The 26,274-nt window shown below is 39.1% G+C and overlaps 1 protein-coding gene across 2 annotated transcripts; it reads left to right on the top strand.

The window, feature by feature from the left end:
• Nucleotides 1-3,855: 3,855 nt before the first annotated feature.
• On the top strand, nucleotides 3,856-26,193 carry nptnb (neuroplastin b). 2 transcript variants are annotated; one of them, XM_077712869.1, is made up of 9 exons: nucleotides 3,856-4,528; nucleotides 14,344-14,691; nucleotides 16,690-16,864; nucleotides 17,436-17,530; nucleotides 20,617-20,750; nucleotides 20,836-21,109; nucleotides 25,348-25,357; nucleotides 25,550-25,623; nucleotides 25,721-26,193. In XM_077712869.1, exons 1-8 carry the CDS (start codon nucleotides 4,453-4,455, stop codon nucleotides 25,608-25,610), a joined length of 1,173 nt encoding a protein of 390 aa, XP_077568995.1. In that variant the 5' UTR covers nucleotides 3,856-4,452; the 3' UTR covers nucleotides 25,611-25,623; nucleotides 25,721-26,193. The 2 variants fall into 2 exon arrangements, with proteins under 2 accessions (XP_077568995.1, XP_077568994.1); XM_077712868.1 differs by having other exon boundaries at nucleotides 3,857-4,528; nucleotides 25,336-25,357.
• Nucleotides 26,194-26,274: the final 81 nt, after the last annotated feature.

Raw genomic sequence — 26,274 nt, 5'->3', positions numbered from 1 at the left:
TTGGTTGCCAGCCCATTGCAGGGAACAATGAAACAAACAACCACTCACGCTCTCAATCATACTACCACTGACTGGGAATCAAACCCAAACTGCCCGCTCGAAAGTCAGGTGGAAGAACCACTACACCATCAGGTAGCTAATCTTCAAACATGCCGCCGCCCAGGCAAGCCTATTCTATATACCGAATGTATAGTAAACTAAATACTGAAACTAACTTACGATAAAGTATACAATCTCTGCAACTATTACAAAAATAACTTCATTTATTTTAAAAAATCGATATAAAAACACATTTAAATACTGGAACAGGCAATATCCCTATGACACTTATACTTACAAGTCACCAGGTACGGCACTACAAAATGTGGAGAAATGTACTGCTATTTCCACATAAATATTGTTCTTGTTTTTACCTGTTATTCTATTACAGGTTTGTGTCTTTGGTTTGTGCAGCATTCCGAATGCACTCAAATAACCAAGAGTTCTCTCTTCAGCTGAATGACACCAAATTATTGAGCTATAGTAGTTGAGTTCCTGGACAGGAATGTTTAATTTAGGTCTTGGGAGTAAAACAGCCTCGGGAGCTTTGCTTGGGAAAAACTGTTAACTGACATTCCACGTTTGGTCTTTAAGAAACAGCTTTTGAAGGGAGCAGTTAATCATAAAGCATCTCACGAGGTTCTGGTCCGCAGAGAGCTCATCCTGAGGACGGTGAGCTCCGCGACGTCGGCCTCTTGCAGCGCCTCCTCTTCTTGTCGGCAACTTTGTCTGACCACGTATACGACGAGGCCCACGCAGATGACAATGAGGAGGATTATGCCTAGAACCTATACACAAGAAAATATAATGGCTGGTGGGTCTCCGTATGGTTGGAACACAGGAAGCACTAAGAATCACCACAAAACCTTATTGGTTACTTTTTTTTTGCCGAATTGGTTGGAACAAAAATCAGCAACCACAGCGGCCTTTAAGGACCAGTTAACTCCCGGCCAATCGGATTGCCCGATTCTCTATGGGCCGGACTATTTTATATATCATATTTAGATTTTTTTTTTATTGGATTATAAGAACTGGATCAAAAGCCCCAAATATTCAGGTTTTGTTTATAGATATAAAACTGTTTATTTGAACTTTTTTTCTTAGTAAGGGAAAACATTTAATAACCATTTGTTTTTCATTTCAAATAGAAACATTTTTTTAAATTATATGTAATATAAAAGTGGAAAACCGAAAATATTTTTATATATTTATTTTTAGATTTTACAAAATGCTTTTAACCTAAAAACACCCAAAACTAATGGATACAAATTGCAATTATTGATTTAAAAAGGGGAAAATCAGGAAATATAATATACATCTATTATCTTCATTTAAATTTGATCCTAAAACAAAAAGTTGGCACTCATGATTTATTTACTCGGGCCGCACAAAAGTGATGCGACGGGCCAGATTTGACCCTAGGGCTGCCACTTTGACACCTGTGATCTAGACAAAAAGAGTAAAAAATGTCCACTCACCTGAGAGAAAACAAAGAGCTGCTGTGAACGCAGCATGAGTTCTTGCCGAGAGACGGCTCCATCACTTATTGGCTCGCACCACTTTTGAGGAGGCGCCCTGTCCACAAGTACAAACCTGCCCCCCCAGTCTGTCATAGCGCAAGCAAAATACTGTCCATCTAGGAAGAGCAAAATGAGCCACACTATGGCGGGGACTACGCTAGACAGCAACACCCTGCAGCGGCAACCCTGGATGATGAGCATCAAAGTGAAAGCCATGACGGCCGGGATGATGAAGAAGGCGGACGAAAACATGCCATTCCAGGTCGGAATGCAAGGACACTCAAACTCCAGCTCAACCAGCTTCTCTAGTCCCATGAGAATAAACCCAAAGGCTACATTGGAGACAAGGGGACTGTTGCTAAGTTCATTTTTAAGCCTGGTAAGCCATTGCTGTCGACTTTCCATAATAGACAGGCCCAAGAAATGACGACGGTTGCTGTGGAAAGTACAAACGGGGGTCTTTGCGTTGTGGAAAAATTGCCAACAACTAAGTGATGCGTGATTAATACGGGCAGCCCTAAATTCTCCCCCTCGGGCAACATGCCACACTTCCACTCTGATTGGCTTCGAACAAAGGAGGGGCTCACAATTCCGCAGGCAATTGGCCAGGACCAGGTTTCAGGTGGGGTTATTCTTTTAAACAAACTAAAACGGGGCTGTAGAGTCAAGCACAAAGACATGTGAGGATTACATTTCTTGAAGCATGGAGACTGTGGTCCACTCTTTACTGGCGTTAGTAGTTTTCCAAACTATTCCATGAAGTGGGGTAATAGGAGCAGGATTTTATCCCAACTGATCTTGGCGGACAGTTTGACCAATGAAACTTCTCCAGGTCCTAAATGCAAAAAACTGATCGCACTTTTGAGATACGAGATTGGTAAAAATCTTCTTTGTCGGTTGGAATAAAGATTTTAAACCATGATTTTCTTCAGTGACCAAGCAAGTAACTTTATCTACAGACAATGTAAATGAACTTTCACCAGGGAATTAAAATACCAATGGTCCATTACAGTCCAAGGGGTTAGGCCAGGGGTGGCCAACCAGTCAGAGACCAAGAGCCACATTTTTTACTTTGTTACCGCAAAGAGCCACATCACACACATACCTTTGCTCAGCCAGATTTATTGTAAATGTCACACACCAGCATAGTAATGACATAAATTGACTCCTACAGTACTAACAGCACAGGCCAGTCATTATCAAAAATGAACATTGTGTGCACTCATACAAACTCTCAGTTCAACCAAGTCCACAAACAAAAATATAATAATTTACAATAGCGTTTTTCTTTTACTATGCATGTTACTTAGTGGCATAAAACTTCTGGCATAAAATCAGAGCCTATTTTTGCGCAACATTCGCTCCTTGTGAGCCGTCATTTATTATGACTGGCTTTGAACTAGTTCGCCCTCCACGTAGGTGTACACCTCGCTCTCCTATTGGCTGCTGCCGACTGAGTACTCTCGCCATTGGTCCGCCTCGCAGGGGGTGTGGCTTTTTCAGCCGACGCTGGATCTTTGGGATACTTTTTGTGTGCGAGAAGCCGTTCATTGTCGCTTCTGGTTCACGGGAGCTCTCCCACTCTGTTAAAAACGTCTTGTGTTCATCTTCATATTTTCGTTTTGCTGTGCATTTTTTCCCTTCCATTTTGAGAGCGAGCTTGACACAAATTGTTTACTCAAATGACCGTGCTCCTACTGGGAAACTTTGAGGTATTTTCATCCCAAGCACATGCGCATTGGACGGAAATACTGTATTGAACTCAAGCGAAGCGCACACGCAAATAAAAATAAAACACAAATACAAACTTTGATATGGATGTAAGAGCCGCATGAAACCGGGCAAAGAGCCACATGCGGCTCGGGAGCCGTGGGTTGGCCACCCCTGGGTTAGGCTAATAAGTAAGACATGTTATAGGTTCTACAGTAAAGTTTTTTTTTGTTTTAAAGGTGCACTTAGCCTTGATAACCGCACGAGGGCGCCAATATAGCGGCCAAGATTTAATAAGGGCAGGGAGGGGATTAAACAGGAGGCCATGTTGATTTTTTTCCCAAGGAGATATGCTTGCACAAGCAGCTACAGAACACCTTTAGCGATTACATTCAACGAATAACCGTACAAAAATGCCAGAGTGTTTCTGCCTATCACAGTTATAACTGAGATGGACGTGAGTGCCTTGGAGATAGCCATCCTCATCATCTCTGTCGACCGGATTGCAGCATTAATATTGCACGAGAGAGAGTAGAGCCATAAGTAGAGGAAGTCACGTGGCCACTAACCCGCACGCCCTTCAAAATACAACATGAGGAAGATGATGGAGGAGGAAGAGGGACACCTGGCACCACTCTCTGTGAAATAAACAACAAGCTCGACGGTGCTTGAAAATGGAATGGTGGCTATCCATGCGCAATTACGCAGACTTTTAAAGTCCTGAGACGAGGAGCGCTAATGCGCATGGACGTGCGCATCTTTGAATCTTCTCAACTACACTCTGACACCCCCATCCCTCCCTCCCTCCCTCCCTGCGTCCCTCCCTCTCTCTATCCATCCTCCTCTGCAATCCGACGAGGCTTCTCCGCCGCCGATGGCCGCACATCGGCATCCCTGAGAGCCGCCGGCCGCTTCCACACCATTCATCGCCTTCCTTTTCCAAAGAAGGGAACCACCCATCGGCTACCCTCCTCCCTCTCCAATCCTGCAACCATAAATCAAGGAATCTGCTGCCATGCTGCGCGCATTTTTTGACCTCCTCCTCCTCCACCACCACCAACATCATTATTATTATCATCATTAGTCGGGCTGGTGATTGACATAAGATTATCCATTTCCCACCTCCTTCCCTTTACCCTCCCTTTGCATTTTTTGGGGGGGCCGAGAGAGAGACCACGACGGGATGCGTCCTGGTGCAGTGATGTTGCTCCTGGTGCTTTTGGGCAACTTGATGTCGCCTTTCGTCACGGCTCAAAAGGGTAAGAAGATAGAAAAAAATTATAATCTGATGAACAAGGCGGGGGAAAAAACAGATGTGACCTATGGCGTGACTGATGCATACACACTATAATTAATAGGAGGGGGCAAAGTGACTTTAAGAGGATTTGGGCTCTACCGCACTGCATTAGACCCGAAGACGCAGGTTAAACATCTCCAACATTTCAAAATGACTATTAACAGTTATTTCTCCAGGCTGTTCTTTAATGCATTTTCTTAGCGCTCTACCTAAGCTGTCTTCTACGTTATATCACATGACCGCGTCTATTCCACCCCCCCACCTCCCAGTGTTTGGACATACAGTTCCTAACAAGGTTTGCTATGTTTTCACACCCAAGATTGAAAGACTCGCCCCATGTGTTTGTGAAACCTACTTTAATTACCGGTACTGCAGTTCAAGTAGTTCCCAGATTAACTGGCTTCCCGATGATTCCAGATGTGGCCTTTGGGGCAATGTTGGATCAATAATTGCGTGCATCTTTTTAGAACATTTCTCACAATTTCACATTGCTAATTGGTAAACTGGATGCTCAAGTTTTCAATGAACATGTTTTTGTAGGCCTACTTGAACCTATTAAGATAAAAAAAAACAAGCTCGACGGTGCAGTCACTCTAGCTGTTAGTTCATGACGCTACCATACTTTTACAACCATGTTAACGGGTTTACTCATTCTAAATAGGTGACCTGGCAGCAGACTGAATAATCTCGTACTAAATGGAAACGCCCATGTTAACTAGTAACTGTGAAACAACTAGACATGGTTGCTATTGTGTCCCTGAATTAAAGTTTATACTTGAAATACCATAGTGTGCTTAAAAGAATAATGAAATGTACAAGTACGACTGTCATCCATTGACTTTTTAATTTTCTCATTCACTGTTATTGGATGGCAAGCAGTTCAACTACCGCTCACAGTCATTTGAGGTATGCTCGGGTACCCCCGCGAACATCCTGAGAGTAAGCAGTATGGATAATGAATTCATTTGAAAACAATATTCACAATTTCTTACAAATGATCGAAACTAGCAAACGTTTTGCCTCATTTTTTTGGTGTGAAATGGTATTGGAGCCAGTTCATTTAAAAAACTATAGAACTGTAAAACGTGGGTCTCACCACCATTGCGAATCCAAACATGATCTCTACAGCGGTGGTACCCAACCACCGGCCCGTGGACCGGTACCGGTCCGCGAGCTACCTAGTGCCGGTCCGTCGGAGTAGAAAAATATTGTTTTTAATCTCGCCCTTCTACTTGAAACCTCAACACGTTAATGGATAGGCATATGCAGGTTTGCGGATTTATTTATTTTAAAAAAATTAATAATAAATAGCAATATATTCAGGAAACAACAACAAATTTACGTATTTTCTTTTTTGTACAGGGGCAAAGCAATTCAAGGATTGTTTTGGCACCATACTGTAAACTAGTGGTTTTGTGGTTACGTTTAATCCATTGATGGCATTTTAAAATCTACATTTGAAATACTGTGTGGATGTTGAATGCACCTTGTTCATTCAAAGTAACGGTCAGTTTAGTCTTCTTGGCTTAAATAAACATTTATACTTGTACATCCGCACTAAAGTGATTTTAATTATTTAGAGTATACTACAGTGTGTTTTCAAATGCACTTTTTTAAAAACCCAAGTAGAATAGAGTGTAGTTTAGGATAGTATGCTAGATAAGGCTATGATATGCATCATGGCTATGTGGTTAAGAATATACACTAAGTATATTTACACTTTGTAACATACAAGAAGATATATCGATGAGAATATTATAGGTATGACTACTGTAAATTAATCCAAGCAAAATAGCCATTCTTCACTTTAATTGTTTTGGGTCAATCTATTACCATCAACAAGGAATTAAATTACTGTTTATTGGGAGCCACAATAATTTGCGGATATTTCCTATTTGAGGCAGGGAGCCAAATAATTAGGATGAAAATCACAAGCATACAGATTATGTAGTAGATTTGTGTAAGGGTGTCACCAGGAGATGCAGCTAGCTCGTTCAGTGTAGTGTTTTTGCTAGCCTCCAATGTCAGAATTCTCATTTAGTACAATATTAAGTCTGCACTTTCTAATAAATGTGTTTCCCTTTTCTTTACTCCAATCAGGTGGCAATTAACCACAGCTCTGAACTTGAGGTTAAACAGATCTTTAGGATAGATCTCATTTAAAAGATATATATAGGTTATTTGCCAATCACACACTTTGGCATTTAAAACAGACTTTTTCTAAGGTTATTAGTTGAGCAACCTTAAATCTCCACATCACTCATCATGGAATTAACCAGATGCCTTTTTTTGGAAAATACGTAATATGTTTTGTGGCATCTGTTAAAGTAATGGAACTAAAGTGAAGTGTGGTCGATTAATAATATCTTTAACTGGAAAAAAAGAACCCGAAAACGACCAGTTTTCTCAAAAATAAATGATCCTACCATAGAATTTTTTAAGTCTTACATGTATGCAAAACACAACAATAAAAACCCAGAGGAGGGAGTTAATGTGGATGCTTAAATGTAATGCCTAATACCCCATCTTGGGTTTTCTGTGGGATAATCAGACACCCACCATGCAATTGTTATAAAAATGGTACATTTTTAGGGTGGTGCAACAAGGGCTGACATACACCTATATTGTCCTATTTAAAAGAGGATTTAATTTGACCCACTTGAACAAACACGGCACTAAAGAAAATACCATGTTGATGTTAAGTGTATCCGAGTGGATAAACAAGAAAATCAGCGCAAAACCACAACAGAAAAAAAAAAAAAAATTCTTATCTCAGAAAAACAGTTTTTTTTTTCATCCTAGGAGAGCTTTTAGGATTGTGTGAGACATTTAACCAATCATTGATACATGAAAACTATTCTAACCCATTTGTTTATTTTGGACAGGAAACTGAAAGAGATCTGGGTAAAGGATTTTTAATTTTTTTTAATTTAAATTCAATTCACTGAATGATGCAATAATCGTATAGTCATCTCTTTATTTTGAAGTATTCATCCGAAAGGCACTAAATTATTTGACACCGTCCAAGTTTGGGGCTAATTGGGGCATTAATTTTTATTTAATGATAGGTTTCCTTCAATAACGCAGCCTGGAGGTAGACTAATAATGACTACTGCATCGGATGTAAGGGAGGAGGATGGGTGGTAGAGCGCAGGGAGAACCCGTGGCTCTTTTTCACCTCACGTTTGTCCGGATAAAGGTGGCCGCTCGAGTTCCTGCACAAGATATGAGTGCGAAAAGTGTTCCCTCTGTGCAACCCCTCCTGGCCATTCTGCCCCATTTCTATTTTTACCGCTACGACACGGCGGCGTGGGTTTAAGGTCCTTTTGTGAAAGTGAATCCATTAACGCTTAATGGATGGTCTCCTTGTGCACAGCTGCAGCCGCCTCGCCAAGATCTGTGATGTCGCTGCCAGCTACGAAGGCTATGAGACAACACTTTGGCAAAAAAAAAAAAAGAGAAAACTGACAGAAAAAGAAAAAAAAATGCGCGCTGTATAGTTAAAAATAAAACAAAAGAATAAGACAGCGTCAAAGTGCCAATAAAAGTAACAAAAAAGAAGAATGAAATTGACATAAAGCCTAAAATATTCCGAAATATTATTCTCTTTTGTAATATTTTAAAGCAGTAGATATACCATAAATTAAAAGCGTATAGTGTAGCACCAGATTGTGGGTAGAGCTAAAGCTACTGTGATGACATCCACTCGGATGCTTCCAACATGACATCCCGCTAAGACTGATAAATCTCACCTATTATAATAGCTTCATTTCTTATTTCACAAACACAGTGTGAACCAGAGTACTAATGGCACACACAACCCATTCTTGCAGCGTTTAGTACTACCGTTAAGTAATAAAGGCAACCATGGTTCTGACTATTTGTGTACGAAGAAAGGTGTAAAAAAGGATGCGCCCACGGGAACATGATAAGAAGCAATTTGTCAATAAGTAACACTTTTTGGTATTTTTTTCAGCCAAGCTTTGCAATCAAGTAAGGTGGAGTTTGCCATTTTAAGAGTAGCATAATAAAGCTGCATTCGATCCAATCAATAAGGCTATGAGACGAAGAAGCAACTTGTCCATTATCGTGTTTCTTGCATACGCTCTGGACAAAGGGTCCATTTGTGAATCTGGAAAATATGCTGTGGGCCTCGAGCCAGTCCTTCGACCAAGTCATTCTTGCTCATTGTGAAACCTGATATGGACTCACATTGAACGCAAATACACCTAACAGGCAGACACCAACACACAACTGTGTAAAGTGAGCTATGATGAAATATTATACTATATATGTGCTTTGTTGTTTTTACATCTAGATCAATATCGACTGTATATACATAGAGATAGAAATCCAAAATGTTAAAAGCAATAAAAACGCAAGTTTTAGAATAATATATGGTGGCTCAAAGAATCTAAATATGCAGATCACGCAAAGAAAGGTCAAGTCTGTCTTTGGTAGTGATGGAAATTAGTAGCTAACCAGTTGTTTAACGATGGCTGTTCATACGTACGGTTCAGACAACATTTTTGTACAATAACCACCATTGGCTACATAGCTACCGTACTTAATGATCATGACAACGACACATCCGCTAAAGCTAACTCACAAGGTTAACACGTTTGACATTCAAGGCATGTCCAGCCTCATCTTGTGCTACTACAGTGCTTGTTAGACATAATGCCAATGGTGTAAGAACAGAGACTAAATGCTACATATGTGATTACAATCTCAAGTTTAGTAACAGAATCACGTTTTTTAAAATGCTATTGGCAAAAGATACAAATTTGGGCTCAAGGAAAATCCAACAGTACTACTCCAAATTTGACCTTCCCAAAGACAATAAAGGACACGTTTAGCGGTTGTGATTACAGGGCCAGATTAGAGCGTGCCTACCCAGCAAGGGTTACTGGGATTTAAATCTCATTACACTGTTACTTCGGCTCTGTGCGATTCAAATGACAACATACGGGCAGAGTATTATTTGAATTTGTAAATAACCGTGAAACTGTCACTTGGCTCCCCCACTGTGCCATTAAATAAGGTGTGCTGTAATGCCACAAAGTGTAGAAAGGCAAAAAAAAAAAAACACTCTGGCGGTATCGGGGTGAAAAAGCCAAGTCAGTTCTGCCTTTTCAATGATACCAATGTCTTCTTTTTGACTAATATTTTAATTTTTCAATACTTATTATTATGCTTGTTGTTAGTAGAAGTGCACAAGTATTCTGTCTCCTTGTAAAGATAAAAAATGCATGTACTGTAATACCATCTACCAAATTGTGGTACCAAGTAAAGGCACTTTGGTGGATTATACCAAAAATATGACATATGTACGGTACAGGCGTCTGTCCTGGCTACTCGATACAATAAGGTTAAAAATAATCTTATCTCACATCACATAAGATCAGTGTGCATCGAAAGGATTAAATTTAAAAATGTACTTGCATTCTCCTCTGGCTTTTAATTTTTTTCCACAATGCTACCATGCTGGTTAAATTGTGATTATGACTATAAAACTGTACTAGGGATTTCCAGATCACATGTTTGGACCCAAATCCAAGTGGCCTGATTTGGAGGATTTGCCATCCAAGTCTAAGTATTAGGAAAAAAAACATGAAAATATATTTTTTAGTTGAATAAAACTATCCTTTTGTGTTAGATATATTAAGCAATAGTGGTTTTAACACACAAAGAGAGAAATCCTAACAATTTTGGTTAGCATGAAACGTATATATTTTTGTGTCTTGTTGCAAAATCGCTGTACTTTGGGATTTTTTTTTCTTTGTATCCTTTAAAATTTAAAGTAAATGAGTACATTTTTAAAACCCAATCTTTTTCACCCGATTTGGCTCCTCTGAAAATTACATGACAATTATTGGGCCCGATTTTTGGTCATGGTGCATCCTCATACTGTAGTACTAACTAGAACGTAGTTTTAACCTAATCATTGCTCCATTCTCCAATCTACATACAAGTATATAATAACTATGTTGACAATAACAGTACGAGTAAAAAAAGACTCATAAAACAGCTGATCAGTTGTGACATAGAAAAATAATCCCTGACATTTTGAAAGAGCTTTAAACTGCTCACAGTATGACATTGATGTGTGATGTCCCTTCAGTAAGCCTCTAATGTTTTGGGCAGTACCATCATAAAAGGTTGGCACAAACATTTATGATGACTATACAAATAGAAATAGTTGCTCATTCTGACAGTTTGGTATCTTAGTGATGAAAGCGACAAGCTCTCCTGAATACTCATTACAATAAGGCCAATGGACTATAATAGCACAATGAAAAAAATAATATACCAATCAATACATGAGAAAGAGTTCTGTTGATATAGATGATACATTGTCCTATACGATGTCCTAGCTGGGCAGTACATGACATCCAATATGGGTTATACATTCTAAATATTGATATTTTTCACATTTAAAACCTAAAAAATCATGTCACTAAGTAGCGACAGATTTCATATCTTAAAAGTGCTAAATCTATCACCGCACCATGCAGGTACGATACAGATGTACCCGGCTACACTATCCTGCACATGCTTACATACGCAGGCACACGCTGCTTCCTTGCATGTGACCAGTTCAGTGGTCCTTAGGGGGTTTTCCTACTCGCTGCTCTCTCTGTCTGCCTTGTGGGAGTGCAGATGGGGATCCAGGTTGTAGGCAGGCAGCTGACTCATTCTGGCTGCACGGCACTAGTGTGCTGCTTGATGCAGCCTCTCGGGGGACATCTCTTTTATATCGACATGAGTGGAGTAACGTTTTAACGCTTAACGACTCCTCTCTTTTTGCGCTTCTACTTCTTTAGCTTCGACTCGCATTGTGATCCCCTTCTTATATTCCTTGTAAGATGATAGTTTAACTCAAATACAGTATTAGCTCTAGTGGGGTCCTGAACTATACACACTCAAGATGATGAAGTCTGCGTGTACTAAAGTCTTGCAAAAAAAAAAAAAAAAAAAAATTAAGTTTGGTTCTTTCAATGTTACGTTTAACATTTTTTTTCCTTCACAAATAAAATGGTAGTTTAGTAAAAGAGTTTGTTTACAGTAGTAGTAGCTGTACACTCCAGTGATGCTTTGACATGAATGAGTACCACCTGCTCTTGGTCAGTACCTTGAAAACAGCATCAGTTGTACTCATTTGATGATTGTTGTCTGTAGTTAGTTCTGTGTGTTAATTCTCCTCTGCTGAATACCAATTATGACCGGCAATCTTTTTTCCTCGGGCCGTCACCTTGAACCACATTTAATTAACTTTTTTATTCCCTCATTTTATGATATTATGCGTTCTAAGAATTGATGGCTACCTTTCAAATCACCACTATTGCTTAGTATCTGATGTATACATGCTATTTTAGTTAAAAAAAAGGAATAATAAATGTGTCAAATTGAAATTCAGCTTTTACAAATGTAGGCTGTATTAGACTTGGTTTCACCCTAGGGAATTCGGTTGTGAGTTTGATGGAAGCAGATGTTTGCAGAGAAAAGAGACAAATGGTAATTACTATGCATAACTGGAGGCATCACACATAGAAGCTTGGATTGTAGCGGCAAATATTCTCCGACAGTTTTTTTTTTTATTCCAGCTAAATTATCTTCACAATTTCATCCTCTTTTCTATCCAATTCATTTCCATCTGGCTATGAGTCATGAGCATGTTTTAGGCAACTGAACTGTTACTATGGCTACCAAGTAAAAAGTCATGTATTGTTAACTATGTTAAAATTTTGGCTGGGCTGTTTACATTCTGTTCTAGTCAACTAACCAGATGACAGATTTCACAAGTTTGGGGGAGGGAGACTGCTTTTCCAAATCAACTGAAGCCAAATGACAAAAAAATAAAAATAGAACAAATAAAATGAAAACTATATAGCACAAGTAGAGTACCTGTGCCTTACAGATAGGACCAATCTCTGCTGGAGTTGGCATTTGCTTGGTAGAGTTTTTTCTTTGGCTGAGAGGAAGTGGCCATCAACTGAGAACTCAAGCAGTCCTTTGACAAGTAGTAGAGAGAAAGAATGGAGGGGTGGAAATCTAAGATGTAAGTAAAAATGAACAATTACCCCCATTATCTGGGGGAAGCATACTTTGGGAGGTGTACAAGGCTGAAGTGAAATGAGAGCATCAGGAGGTGTTATTGCAGCTTTTCCTTCAAGTCAGCAAAAGGGGAACCAATGAGCCCCAAAGGGGCAAGAAATCCATATTACACAAGACCTTTGACTTTGTGAAGTTATGTTGGTGAAGTTCTGTATGACATAAGTCAATAAAATGTGCAACAATGATCCCCTACCACTATAATGCTATTAGATAAATTGGTTTGGACATTGTTGACATGTCAATCATTTGTAGTGCAGTTCTAGAATCTAGAGTAGTGGGTTTGAACCTCTGATAAGCTAGTTTTAAAAAAAAATATGTGTAAGATTAGCAATTTGATCATGATTTTAGGACACATGACTATCACTGATTAACACAGCAAAGGTTTGTTGGAAAAGGAACTCGGAAACTTCTAAAAGTACTACAAATGTCTCATTAGAATTTTTTATTACTGGTTGTCTTTTATAGGAGCCATTTTTAAGGTAGAAGTCGAAATTTTGGGACTATGTAATGATTGGAAAACCATAAAAATGCTAAAAACAGCATTCAGTAAAAATCATGTTTTAGTTAAATATAGTTGACAACTTCACTTAGCTGGTTCAGCATAGCAGTGTAATTGCATCTTTGGTCCAATTTCCTTTACTGATCAAGGATAAAGTTATGGCTGTTTCTTTTTTTTAATTTAGAGTTTTCAGGCTTCAGGAGAGGCTGAGAAGAGTATCTGTGATCCATGTGATTTGTCATTAGATTAGGGTAATGAGGGCTGTCACTGTGTTGTTGGGCTGACTACTGTTGTGGAACTAGAGTGTAAAGAATATTAGCACATAGGCACATTTGAAATTTTGACAATCTCACTGGGGGTCTCTTTATTCTAAATTGCTATAGTATTTCCCATTGACCAGATAAGGAGGTGGTACTTAAGGTAAAGATGAATACCACCGACTGATTGAATTCCAAAAGGCCAGTCATTCACTGACGGTATAGATGGAGAACGTCATTGTTTTACTGTTCTTCAAATGAATTTTTGAAGGAAATATGTTCAGCTATTTCAACTGAATCATGATTGACCTCATTTTTGCTGTCACAGCAATATCAGTTTGGGATTAAAGAAGATTAACATCATGCTGTTTCCCCTTCACCAATGTGTGGCATTTTCTGTGAAATGCTGTTAGTATGTGACTGATTTTCAATTTCATTGTACAAAGAAAGTAATTCAATATATAAAAAAATATATAGACTGTTTATATCACTCCCAAAAACAACAAAATTAAGTTTTAGATGTGCCTTAGATGTTCCCTGTTATTGAGGTCAAGTGAAAGTGGTGCCAGTGATTGCCACAACAACACGTCAAAGACTCAGAATGATTGTTGACAAGTGCAGTCAACAAGGGCCTCTGACGAACAGACTTCAGGGAACCTGACAAGACTGATGAAATGAAGTTATGCTCCTTTTTTCCATTCTGGTATATATTTAGAGTAAACACTTAAAAGTCAATGTGCTCTTTTTGTATTGCAGTCTGTGTATTGAAAGTGTATCGACCACATTGTCAAGCGTGTTTAAAACGAGACTGACATTTTCTAAGATGTGCTCTAATCACCTTGAATTTATTTCTCTATCCCCTGGCCTCATCTTTTCTAACTCTTCTCAACCTTTTCTCTTCAGCTGGGTTTGTGAAGTCCCCGATGTCTGAGACCAAGCTTACGGGGGACACCTTTGAGCTCTACTGTGACGTGTTGGGTAACCCCACCCCCGAAATCCAATGGTGGTATTCCGAGATCAACCGAGCAGACTCCTTCAAGCAGCTGTGGGATGGAGCCCGCAAGCACAGAGTGTCCATCAACACGGCCTATGGTGCCAATGGTGTTAGTGTGCTAGGTATCACACGCCTCACGCTGGAGGACTCTGGAACTTACGAGTGCCGAGCGAGCAATGACCCCAAGCGAAATTCCCTGCGACAAAACCCTGCTATAACCTGGATTCGGGCCCAGGCCACTATTTCGGTGCTACAGAGTAAGTACAGCATGCTTTGAAAAATGACAATGTGATAAATTGTTGATTTTTTTGTTTTGTTTATGAGGAGGAGCATTTGGAATTAGTGACTACTGCACAGTTACAAAATGGAGTTGTGTTTTTGTTGGTGCCACTTTGAAGGTACTTAAAAGACTTTGATTCATTTTTTTATTTTATTTGGTGGCGATCCAATAAAAAGATCAGAGCCCATTGGGTGTCTGATTTTGCTTTTCCTTCGGAGATGTATTTCATTTCCATGAATCAGTCTCGCTGGATTTGTCTAAGCATAGAGAAACTGTCTCAGGCAGTAAGTGTGTGACTTTGAATCAGTAATGACATTATGGGCCTTTACACCATCTGCTCTGTGCACACATACAGTCAAACAAACTAAAAGGCGAGTGGACCTTTTTTAATCTATGCATACTTAGCTGCTCATCCCACTGGAGCACAGAGAGGCATGGAATGCTGTAGTCACCATGAGCCTCTCCCTGAGAGGCTTCAAAAGTGTTAGAACTACGTTTAGCCTTCGGACAAATAAGGGCAATTGCCATGGTACTAGTTGATATGCTACTATTACTACTACTTGTTTGGCTTGTCTCGTAAGGGGTCGTCGATACAACAAAATCATCCTTTTCCACTCAACACTCTCCTTTGCGAAGTCGTCTCGCTGGCTTTGTCTCCAAAATGCCTAACCTGGACTGTCCCCCTTTTTGTGTCATTTCTACATTTCAAACAAAAAGTCACTTAATAAAAAATGTTTAGTTGAGAGGTATTAGTTGAGGTCATTAAATAATTTTTCCTATGCACACACAAGCTAATTCCAGAAAAAATCGTAATTGTAGCACCATTGACAAAGATACAGGATGGAAAGGTGGGGCTACTGCGTGACATTACACTAAAGGCCTTTTACAACCTTTTTTCATCAAAAGTGGATGAGCGTTATATACGAGAACACGGTCTGACATTTCTTGAGTGAAGGGCCTCTTCAATTAACTTCCGTGAGGCACATTCTGTGCTTCACATCACTTTAGTGTCATATACACAAAGTAGGATCCGCTAATATGGTTTAATAATCTTGTAATGGGCCTGGATTCTAAATACTAAAAATACGAAACCACAATCCTATGAAAGGCAAGTCATTCACAGTACTGTAGCATAATGGCCTCAAACATTTTGTTGAATTGATGTAGTTGTAACCATCGCGCTGAAATCGTATTGTTTCGTCTACATGTGACCTCTGATTCCCGACTAGTCCAGGTTGTACCTTTCCTTTTGGCCAATCAACGTGAAAAGGTTCCAATGCACCAAGGGGGGACAAGCATTATGTAAAATAGATTTGTGAAGCTTTTCACTGACATAAAATCTTCAACATGCTGGCTAGTGAGATTGACAGGGCGTCCTTATAACAACCTTCTGTGTGAATTGCCTGTGGACCACTGTGCCGAGTTAGCCAAATGTTAATTTATGTACCTCATGTTGTGTCTGTGCGCATGTCTTCAACATGCTATTAATAGAACAAGCTTGGTGGGGGGAGAAGCGTGGGAGGAAGAAGAGTGCGTTCCCTATAACTGTGCACGAAGACCGTGCCATAAATGCTAATAGAAGTCACTAGCTAGTCATCTTTTGCCTACTGGCTCGTGGAATCAGTAGCATCATGACACAAAGGTCCTTACTCCTCCCCCATGGATCTTCCATGCCCTCTGAGGCTGGTCCTCTCTGAAAACAAGCAGCCCACTCAAGTCTTAGCAGAGGACACGTTGCCCTGAATGTCCTTGAAAAATGATTTGTCTCGTGATGACCAGTGATCTGTCATTTAGAGGGCCGCGCATGAGTCATGTTGAATGTCAGTCTAGTCTCAATATTATTTGCTATGTATATTTGGCGTTGTTTCTTAAAATTGTTTGAGACTGGGCATTTACACCGCAGCTAGCCTTCCATAAATATGTCATTCCAACAGTGGACTTTCTTTATTAAGCCTGGGCCATCTCTTTCTTGCAGAACCAAAGATCAATGCCTCTGATCAAATCATCCTGACATTGGACTCCCCTGTGGTACCTGTTAGTATACATTGCAACCTTACCACTGCCCATAACCCCCACACAGAGAGTTTCTGGGTGAAGAATGGACGCGAGATTGCTAATACACGAAGCGAACAGCGGAGCACAACATACAGGTAAGGATCGGTACAAAACATATCGGAAGTCTTGGCTTTCTAGCAGGAGACCTAAAGTTTTGATATGGCTTTGTAAACCCCCACAACAATTTTACTGCATACGTATGTCACATGTTGGCCGCACCCCCCAAAAATGTAACCGCCCTAAAGCAATATCTGGACTGATATTGAACTTTTCTCACAAAGTGAAAAAAAATGTGTCGTGTATTTATTCTAATTCATTGTAACTTTGGAGTAACACCAAGGTTCTCCAGTGAAGCACAAAGCCACCATTACCCCTTTAGACAAACCACAGATTCTCCCTCGCCACAAGAATAAACCAATTGGTCACTTCCTTGTCACATTGTATCACTGATACAAGGAAGATTACAGCTAATATGCCTATGGTTCCCCTCTGCGTAGAATCCTGCTGCGGCGCTACTATATCTCAGTATCATGCCAACACTCTGTTGACTACGTGCTCTTCAGTCCTATGGGCCTAACTGTTGAAGTCTGAACAAATTAGCAGTTCTGTTTGATAGTTTGAGTGACTAATAGCTTTTAAATATGGAATCGTATCCTCTCGTTTCAGAATTGTTAAACCAAGGGCTGATGATTCTGGGGAATACATGTGTGTATACACATTTGAAATGGCTCCAAATGCAAATGCTACGATTGAAGTAAAAGGTAAGATTCTTGTGGTACATCAGTGAAACTGTCAGCTAAATGACACAAATGCCTCTCAGGCCAATCAAGTATAAATATCACTGGCGTTGATATTGTGGCTATTCATTTACAGTGCACAAATACATACAAATAAACGTTAAACGATGAAGGATCCTTCTTTTCCGACAGTAGTAACATAACCCGAACGGGTAATCAAGGCAGAACACTCCAGTTGTCACGAACCTATGCTAATGTAGTAAAAAAGTTGTAACTTAAAGTTACAACTTGTGCTATTAAAAAAAAAATCCCAAAACACATCAGGACTTGTAAGGTATTATTACTGCACCCCAAGAGATAACGATGTAATACATTTATCCTTTCTTTCCTACTAGCCATTCACACTCTGTGACCTATTGAACAACAGCCAAACACCTTGGCTTCAATTGCTGCCTTTGACATGCTGCCATATGATTAAATTGTGATAAGTCATTAAACGTTACTCTAATGAAAACGATATGGCAAATGAATGGTTGAATGGATAGGTCATTGATGGTTCACTACTAAGCTTTGGTAGGATAAAAGATGTTCTAGAAAAGTTAGCAATCTGAGGCTATGTGAAGTGACTCTTTGTTGAGAAAGATGTTGGACACATCCTGTGCAACGGTTATGACATGAAAGCCTCCCAAGGCTGTTGTCACTGTTGCCTTTTCGCTCAGATGACAGTCTTCACAAATTGGACAGGAAAACTACATGGCAGTTCTAGGGCCACTACAAGAGAACCTTGTGTGATTTTACAATTGTAAAACTGCCTATTCAAAGGGCTGATTAAAACAGTATATAATTATGACAACAGTGTCTAGAAAATCAAACCACTCAAGAGAACTTGTGTTGTTTCACACAAGCTAACAGCGAAGCCGTCACCTTGAATAAGGATTCTTACTAGAGAAATGGCAAGTGAAGACCCTGTTCAAGAGAAGCTTGCCTGTGTGTGGTACATAAGCCAATTTGCTGTGGCATGGCTGGATTGCATACTGAGCATGCCCTGCCTCTTTTTTTTCTGCGGTTGTCTTAGAGCGCTGCCTGATTGTGTAATGCGGGTGATGAGCATGTGTGTGTGTGTGTGTTCCACTTTTTACTGGCTTGAGAGCTGACGGGACTCGTGTCCGTTCAAGTGAAGTCTCCTGGCCGACACCAGGGCTGCAGGCCAGTGACTATTGAAGTTCGCTATGTTTCCTTGCCCCCCAAAAAATAGTCAGCCTTTTAACTGGACACAGATTCTATGCGTTTGTCCTATGTTAGGATCACAATAGATAAAGCTAGTGCCTGAGTATTAATAGGATTTTTTCGTTTATTTTTTTTACATTTCAAAAAATGGTCTTTTTAAATATCGCAAGGTGTTTGCAATTATTTGTGACCTAGGTAGTCAGCCTGCTGTTATGCTCGGCAGCTTTGCACTATGCTTCTTGGCAGCCACTTGCTGAGATCCCTCGCCTACAGTGTCCTTGGCACACTCATCCTTGCAGGATTCAGCTCTCGAGGCAACAGATGGAGGCTTCTGTGATGTTGTAGGATTAAGGCTGTGAATCCTGTCCCAGCCATCTCTGTTGCAGCATGGGAGTATATTGTCTGCGATCCTAAGCTCACCACTACCGCACACTTGGTATCTCAAAAAACTCTACCGCTGCTGAATGCTAATGATATTTACTCTTTTATAAAGCCGATGTTGATCATAACTACGTAAGGAATTGAAAGTTCCTCTGGTTAGTTTGTAAGGCTATATGCAACCTGGGTCATAATAAATATATTCTAACTAATAACAAACATTAGAGACATGGTGGGGCTCAACAGATGAATGGTAATGTCTATTAGGATGGCATTTCTAATGCCAACATATTGCAAGCTGGAAAAATATGTGACAAAATGTACTATTTTAGTAGGCTAATAAGTGTAAGTTAAATGATCTAATACGTATGGGATTTTAAACATGCACCGATAGCATAGTGTATTTGTTCAGAAGCCACTTCCAGGTTTATAACGGAAGAGCCCTTGTAATTCATTAATGCCATTAAATTATTATTTCTGCTGGAAACAAGCTAATTGAAATAACAACACAAGTGCTGATCAGAAACATTTGGACAATCGGACAAACCTGCATATATTTACAAGCAGAACAGATTGCATGGTGCCAACAGCGGATTTAATTAAACTGTGTCTCAATCGCCCAATGCATATCTTGTTGTCTAAATACTTTATCCCGTCTACATTTTTGTCTGGCAAACCCTATTAATCGGAGGAGTGTAACATGGAAGATTTTGCTGCTCTGGCACAATTTCACACAGTTGTCTGCGTGCTATCACTTGTTGACATAATACAGGCCAGGGATAAGTCGCAAATGAGCTTGGCCACTCCCCTGCCAAGGCACCACGTGGGCTCCATAATTAGAGTGGGGGTGATGTCCACGATCCAGTTTGGTACCCCCCACCCCACCCTCAATGCATCTGAAAAAAAAGATCACTCTGGGTCTTATCCCGCTTAATTGCATGGAAGGAATTATTGTAATTTTGGCGGATTAGCACCACAGCCTTCAATGCACAGAGTCAAATGAAGTGTCTAACCTGTTCTATTGGCAGATATTTGTGACTTTGCCCTTTGTGATACTGCTGGTCTTGAATAGACATTTTTCTAGTGCTCATGAATTTTAACATTTTTTTTTCTCTTTCAATTTGCATTGTCCTTTGTGGAATTTACTATAGTTTTTCCAATTGGAACATCTGGAAGCTTTAATACCTCACTCATCCCTTACCTCTCATCATGACAGTATGGTGTTAAGAAAATGTCTGATTTGATGTAGCTAAGTAAGACTTCAATAATTTCGCGTATCCAATCCAATCCAAGTTGTGTACTGACCGCAGATTAAGATGAAAGAATGGCTACTGAACTATTCATATTGTATGCTGTGGATTATAATGTCATCTATGATGTCTTTAAACTTTGTGGAAACATAGAAACATAACGGGCGATAATATCGGTAACTCTTGATCTTGTTAATACTTCATGCTATACTTTTCCTCGCTTAGCTAACCAGACACTTTTCTTTCTTGTCACAGCAAAACCTGTTATCACTGGCCACAAACGAAGTGAAAATAAAAATGAGGTGGAAAATGCAACAATGTACTGTAAGTCAGTTGGGTATCCACATCCCACCTGGACATGGAGGAAAATGGATGGGACGTCTTCTATAGTATGACATTTGGATATATTTTTTAAATACATAATGTTGAGCAAAAAGTACTTCTGATATTAACTCAGCAATTTAAACCTTTCAGGAAATCGACAATTCCACTGGGCGCTTCTTCATCACCAATCGAGACAACTACACTGAGTTGAATGTCATCAATTTGGATTTAAATACAGATCCTGGGAAGTATGAGTGCAATGCGACCAACACCATTGGTACCACTGCCGAAATTACCATCCTACGGGTGCGAAGCCATCTTGCACCTCTTTGGCCATTCCTGGGCGTGCTTGCGGAAATTATCATTCTCGTAGTTATTATCGTTGTGTACGAGAAACGCAAGAGGCCGGATGACATTATTGATGGTAAGCGAATACAAGCCTTTACTAACTGAAAGTTTTATTTCTGACTGTAGTTTTTGCTTTTTGGTGCATATTCAATAAGAAATCACAAATTAATCTGTGGAGTTATCACAAAGGATATGAAGAGTTCATTCAAATGACTGAAAAGCAAATTTTAAACTAATAATTATATGTTTTCATTGTTCCCCAAAGGTACACAACATTGACCCAATGCAGGTTATTCATATACCGCTTTTACTGTCTTTTTTCAGGATTGGTCATTGTAAATATTGAAAACGTTAAACATTTGGATTGTTCGTCCATATGTTCACCAAACATATTGAATCGTAAAAATCACTTTAAAAACACCTCAATCGATAGACAAATTAAGTATTTGTTTCTGATGAATTACGACATAAAAAGGAGAAAATGCTCGATGTTTTACCTATTGTTGGTATGTGTCTACCCTGCTTAGTTAAACTCAAATGTGGACAGCCATTTTGCCTCAAAACGGGAACAGCGATTACTACCTCATGGAAAATGCTAATATGACATTTCGGGATTCACATTAGCTAAAAAATAGAAGAACAAACCTTTTTGAGCAGTTACTAACCTTTTTGAATGACAGCAATAGTAACAATGGTGTTGATCATTTACTGTACATGATGCAGATGTGTAACTGAATCGGTTACTATTCTTCCCTCCCTACTCCTTTCCAAATGGCGCCATTTTCTAAATGGGTGGTAAGTGAGAAATTCTGCATGGTCCTAGAAATGTTTATTTATTTTTAATTTTAAATTAGTTGTTTTAAGATGCCTACAGTCCATTGCCCCAAAAACGGTGAATATGGCCCTACCCCACTGAGTTAGAATTTCACCATTCTTCTCACAATGTAAAATTAGGTTTTTTCAAAAGCTCTGGTGGGTAAACAAAACAAAAAAAGCTTTAGATGGCTCGCCTTTGAAGCCTTTTGTATTGCTGCATCGCACAAAATGGGTTTCATCGTGGGCAGATATACTGTAAACAGGCAGGTAAACACCGCCTGCGAAAACAACTTTGTATCAACACGCTCATCCTTGCACCAAATGCTTGAGGCAACCAAGATTGCACAGTTTTATTCATCCACCACCAAATGATTCCTATTCAAACATAAAAGAACAGAACTGATTTTTACTTGCTATCGTTTCTCAATATATTACTGACCAGTTAATTTGATATTAATATTGAACTGTGGTTCTTTCTGGTGGAACACAAATCACCTGGAAGAGGTGGCCACTTGTCTCTAAACTCCAAACGCATCACCGTCTCAACAAAGGTTGCATCATACCTTATCTCATGTGACTTCATTGCCTTCAAAATTCAACATACAACTATGGCCTCATTATACTAAAACACAACCGTGACAGGCCTTGCTGTCATTATGGATCACAGCGGGGCAACCAAACACTCTAATACAGCGCAAACAAGAGCTTCTTGGTACATCTTGCATTTGTTGTTTTAAAGGAAACAAAGACTTACTCAGGCAAATGTGAAAGGAATATTAAATAGCTATGTTTTATCTCAATTTCAGAAGTTCCTCTTTTCCTAATGCACTCAATCGCAGTTAGTAAAAGAATATGCATGTGGTCGTATTGCAATGTTATGATGAATATTAACAGTAATATAAGTAGACCACATCTACAAATGTGTCATATTAATCTTTAAAATATGTGCTTGGCAGCCAACAAAAAGACAGGTTGCCAGATTATATCATGTTATACTAAAGTAGGCGGATCCCTATCCTACATTATCAATTCTGTTTTGGGATGTCGATAGTTGACAAGTGTGTTTCCTCTTTTAATTGAATGTATTCATATTATGCAATGCAAAATAATCATAAAATGCTTTAGTTGAATTTAAAAATAAATGCCGGCATAAATCCATTCGCAGCTTAAGCGCAGTATGTGGATGGCCTCCAGTTGGTTTCATCCACTGGAAAAAAAATGAAATGATTAAGGTGGATTATATTTGCCATGTTTATGCCATTCAAATCAGCAGTGAGGACTCTCAGTTCACCAGGCACAGCCTCTCTAAAATCTCTTTTTAGCATCCCTGATTCCTGCTGGTTTTGGCCCCCTATCTGTGTGCTTTATGACATGCTGTATTTGAACACTTCTCATGCACCATGGCCAAGGGCTCTGAGGCAGAGACTTGCATTTCTATCCTGTGTTACAAATCTAGATGCTTGAGATTTTTACTGTGTGATCACTTTTTTAAAATTAAAACAAAATTCTCTTGGAGATATGATTTCAAACTAAAATGCTTGTGGTCATGACTGTCACACAGTAAAAATCGGTTGTCATGTGCTTGCAGAGGCAGTATAGTAAATACAGCTTGTGTGGCGTATGCATAGGAGGTGAGAAAATGGTGGCATATGCAAAAATATGTACTACCATAATTGATTGCAGTACTGTGTTCGATGACTAACGACATCACTGCTGTTCTATGCTGCTTCATATTAACGCCATGGAATGCTGCTGTAGCACTGCCAATCTGAGACTTGGTAACTGCATGTGGCTGCCAGGTGACACATTTGCACCCGTTCGCCAAACGCCAACCACCTTTTGAATGCCACCACATGGACCGATGCCCACTTTTAAGGATCCATTTCTACCATATTCAATTCAGTTGACTAGTGTGTGCTGGGAGGTTAGGTCGCTGGTCTTTTGGTCGCCGGTCTAATGGTGACAGAGAGTTTACTGTTGAAGCCAGCTCTCAAAAGTATATTCTGAGAGAGAGTTTAATATCTAAGAGAGAGAGTTTAATATCTAAGAGAGAGAGTTTAATATCTAAGAGAGAGTTTAGTATCTAAGAGAGAGAGTTTAGTATCTAAGAGAGAGAGTTTAGTATCTAAGAGAGAGAGTTTAATATCTAAGAGAGAGAGTTTAAAGCTAAGAGAGAGTTTAATATCTAAGTGCTGTTTAATATCTAAGTATTGTTTAATATGTAAGTATTGTTTAATATCTAAGTACTGTTTAATATCTAAGTATTGTTTAATATGTAAGTATTGTTTAATATCTAAGTACTGTTTAATATCTAAGTACATTTGACCGGCGACCAAAAGACCGGCGACCAAGAGACCAGCGACCAAACATCCGGTCACGGAATTGTGTACTAGGGATTTGCTTGAATTTTGTTGGTTGTCTATGTATAAAATAAACAATTAGTTCAGCGATGTAAATTCAGGAGTGACGGAGTACATGAAGCAACAACCTCACAATCAGGCGAAATTAAATTAAATTTAGTTGCAATGCACTGATGGATGTCTTATTTTGTGTTGGCTCAATGATTGAGTCACAATCTAGCAACTTTATAATAATTGTATAGTGTCTACCACTTTTAACCCATCTGGCTTGCACTCTTGGTCTGAAAGATGAGTTATTTCCTTTAACAATCGTTAAAATACACCCTTCAATCTAAATAATGCACTGATAATTGAAAATAAAATGTATGACTACTCAGACACATGATACTATATTCTCAATCAGCAGTAAATACAGAGACTCTCTGTCAGGCAGTAGGGAAATCATAAAAGCATGATGGTGCGACAGGAAGCTAAAACAAAAATTCTTTGTTAACGTGCCAAATCGGTCACAATAGCTCATCTGTGTATTTTTGGGTGGGGGCTTTTCAAAAATTCTCTGTGATATTGCCGGTTATAATTAAAAGGCGGTTTCAAATGAAGCATCTGTAAGCCTCCTTCAAATAGACCAAGTCTGAAATTGAATCGCAAAACCCCAAGGGTTAAAATTAGATTTGTGGTAGCTTTAAGGGTCTATTGAAGTAATGTCAAATTCCACTACTTAGACAATATGTTACTGCTGGCCTTTTTAACCATGCTAATGTAGACGTGTAGCTCTACTCTAGACCTTCCAAGAAATCTCACTCTCAAATGTTTCCTTTTAATTTGACACAGTTTGTGCATAGAACGCCTCTTGACTGGTGTGATTTGAGTGCACGGCTGTGTCACACCACCATTTAAAGCAATCTGTTCTCTCAGAAAAACGTTCACGCTTGACTGATTCGGTGGCCCATATTGACCAACTTTAGAGTGTCTCTAAGTCGATTTTTCTCATCTTTTTTTATGCCTCTGTGAAATAGCTACCTGTGAAAAGTTGGTGTTCTAGATTTGGAATAATCAATATATTCATTTAGCAATTTTATCTAACGTTTGTGTCCTTTTGTTCTCTTTTCATTCCTTCATTTCAAAGATGATGAGCCAGTTGGACCAATGTAAGTCAGACTTTTTTTAAACCCTTTTTAAGGCATATTACAATTTGTCTTTGTTAATTTAAAAAGCTTAACCTCATAAAAACATAATATATTTTAAATATTGGGGGTCATTATTTGTGGAAACGCCGCAAATACAATTTCACGTGTTTTTTTGCTTTCATGTTTACTAAACCGTTCCCGCTTCTTTTCTAGGAAAACCAATTCAACGAACAACCACAAAGACAAAAATGTTCGCCAAAGGAACACAAAATAGGCAACCAACTCAAGTAAGACTGTGCAGACAGTGATGGTGGGAGCTAAATATAGAACGCTCTGCTGAGGATTATCCATGGTCATGGCTTCTCTTTTTTTTTCTCTTCACAGATGAGATGGTTAAACTGCAGTTTTTTGTTTTTTTTGGCTACGTGGCTGCATCGGAGTTGCGGTTTGTCTTGAGGGAGGAAAAATTAAGTAAAATATCTTGTGTCTTTTTCAAGAAACAATATCAGCATAACACTGGCAACAAAGAGCAAGCGGAGTGGAAAGTTTTAAAGCATGCCTTGTCGCGTGGGGATGTCAAGATGACAAATAGTGACTACAAATCATCACAGAGGTGTACATGTTTTTTTTTTCTCCTGATGTGATGTCGATGTCTCCATAATTGATTTGAATCCTGGCCCTCAGATGACGCAACCCTCCCTTTTGTATGACATCATGTAAATGCATGCAGAATAATTACGCAATAGGATACTCAGAATAGACATCTTCTGTTGTTATACCTCATGTGGGTTTTGTATTGCATCCCCCAATCAATATTTTTGCCATACATATATAAATAAATAAATAAATTATATATATATATATATATATATATATATATATATATATATATATATATATATATATATATATATATATATATATATATATATATATAT

Source organism: Stigmatopora nigra, chromosome 3 (assembly GCF_051989575.1).
Source record: "Stigmatopora nigra isolate UIUO_SnigA chromosome 3, RoL_Snig_1.1, whole genome shotgun sequence".
NCBI classification, from domain to species: Eukaryota; Metazoa; Chordata; class Actinopteri; order Syngnathiformes; family Syngnathidae; genus Stigmatopora; species Stigmatopora nigra.
The sequence above is the reverse complement of the archived record's forward strand: the minus strand, read 5'-3'. Positions and strand labels throughout refer to the sequence as shown.

Bases quoted from the DNA above. Each gene is read 5' to 3' on its own strand.
- nptnb (XM_077712868.1), top strand. From the start codon at position 4,453: ATGCGTCCTGGTGCAGTGATGTTGCTCCTGGTGCTTTTGGGCAACTTG. The intron at 4,529-14,343 runs GTAAGAAGATAG...TTTTCTCTTCAG, and splicing joins TTTCGTCACGGCTCAAAAGG to CTGGGTTTGTGAAGTCCCCG. The intron at 14,692-16,689 runs GTAAGTACAGCA...TCTTTCTTGCAG, and splicing joins CACTATTTCGGTGCTACAGA to AACCAAAGATCAATGCCTCT.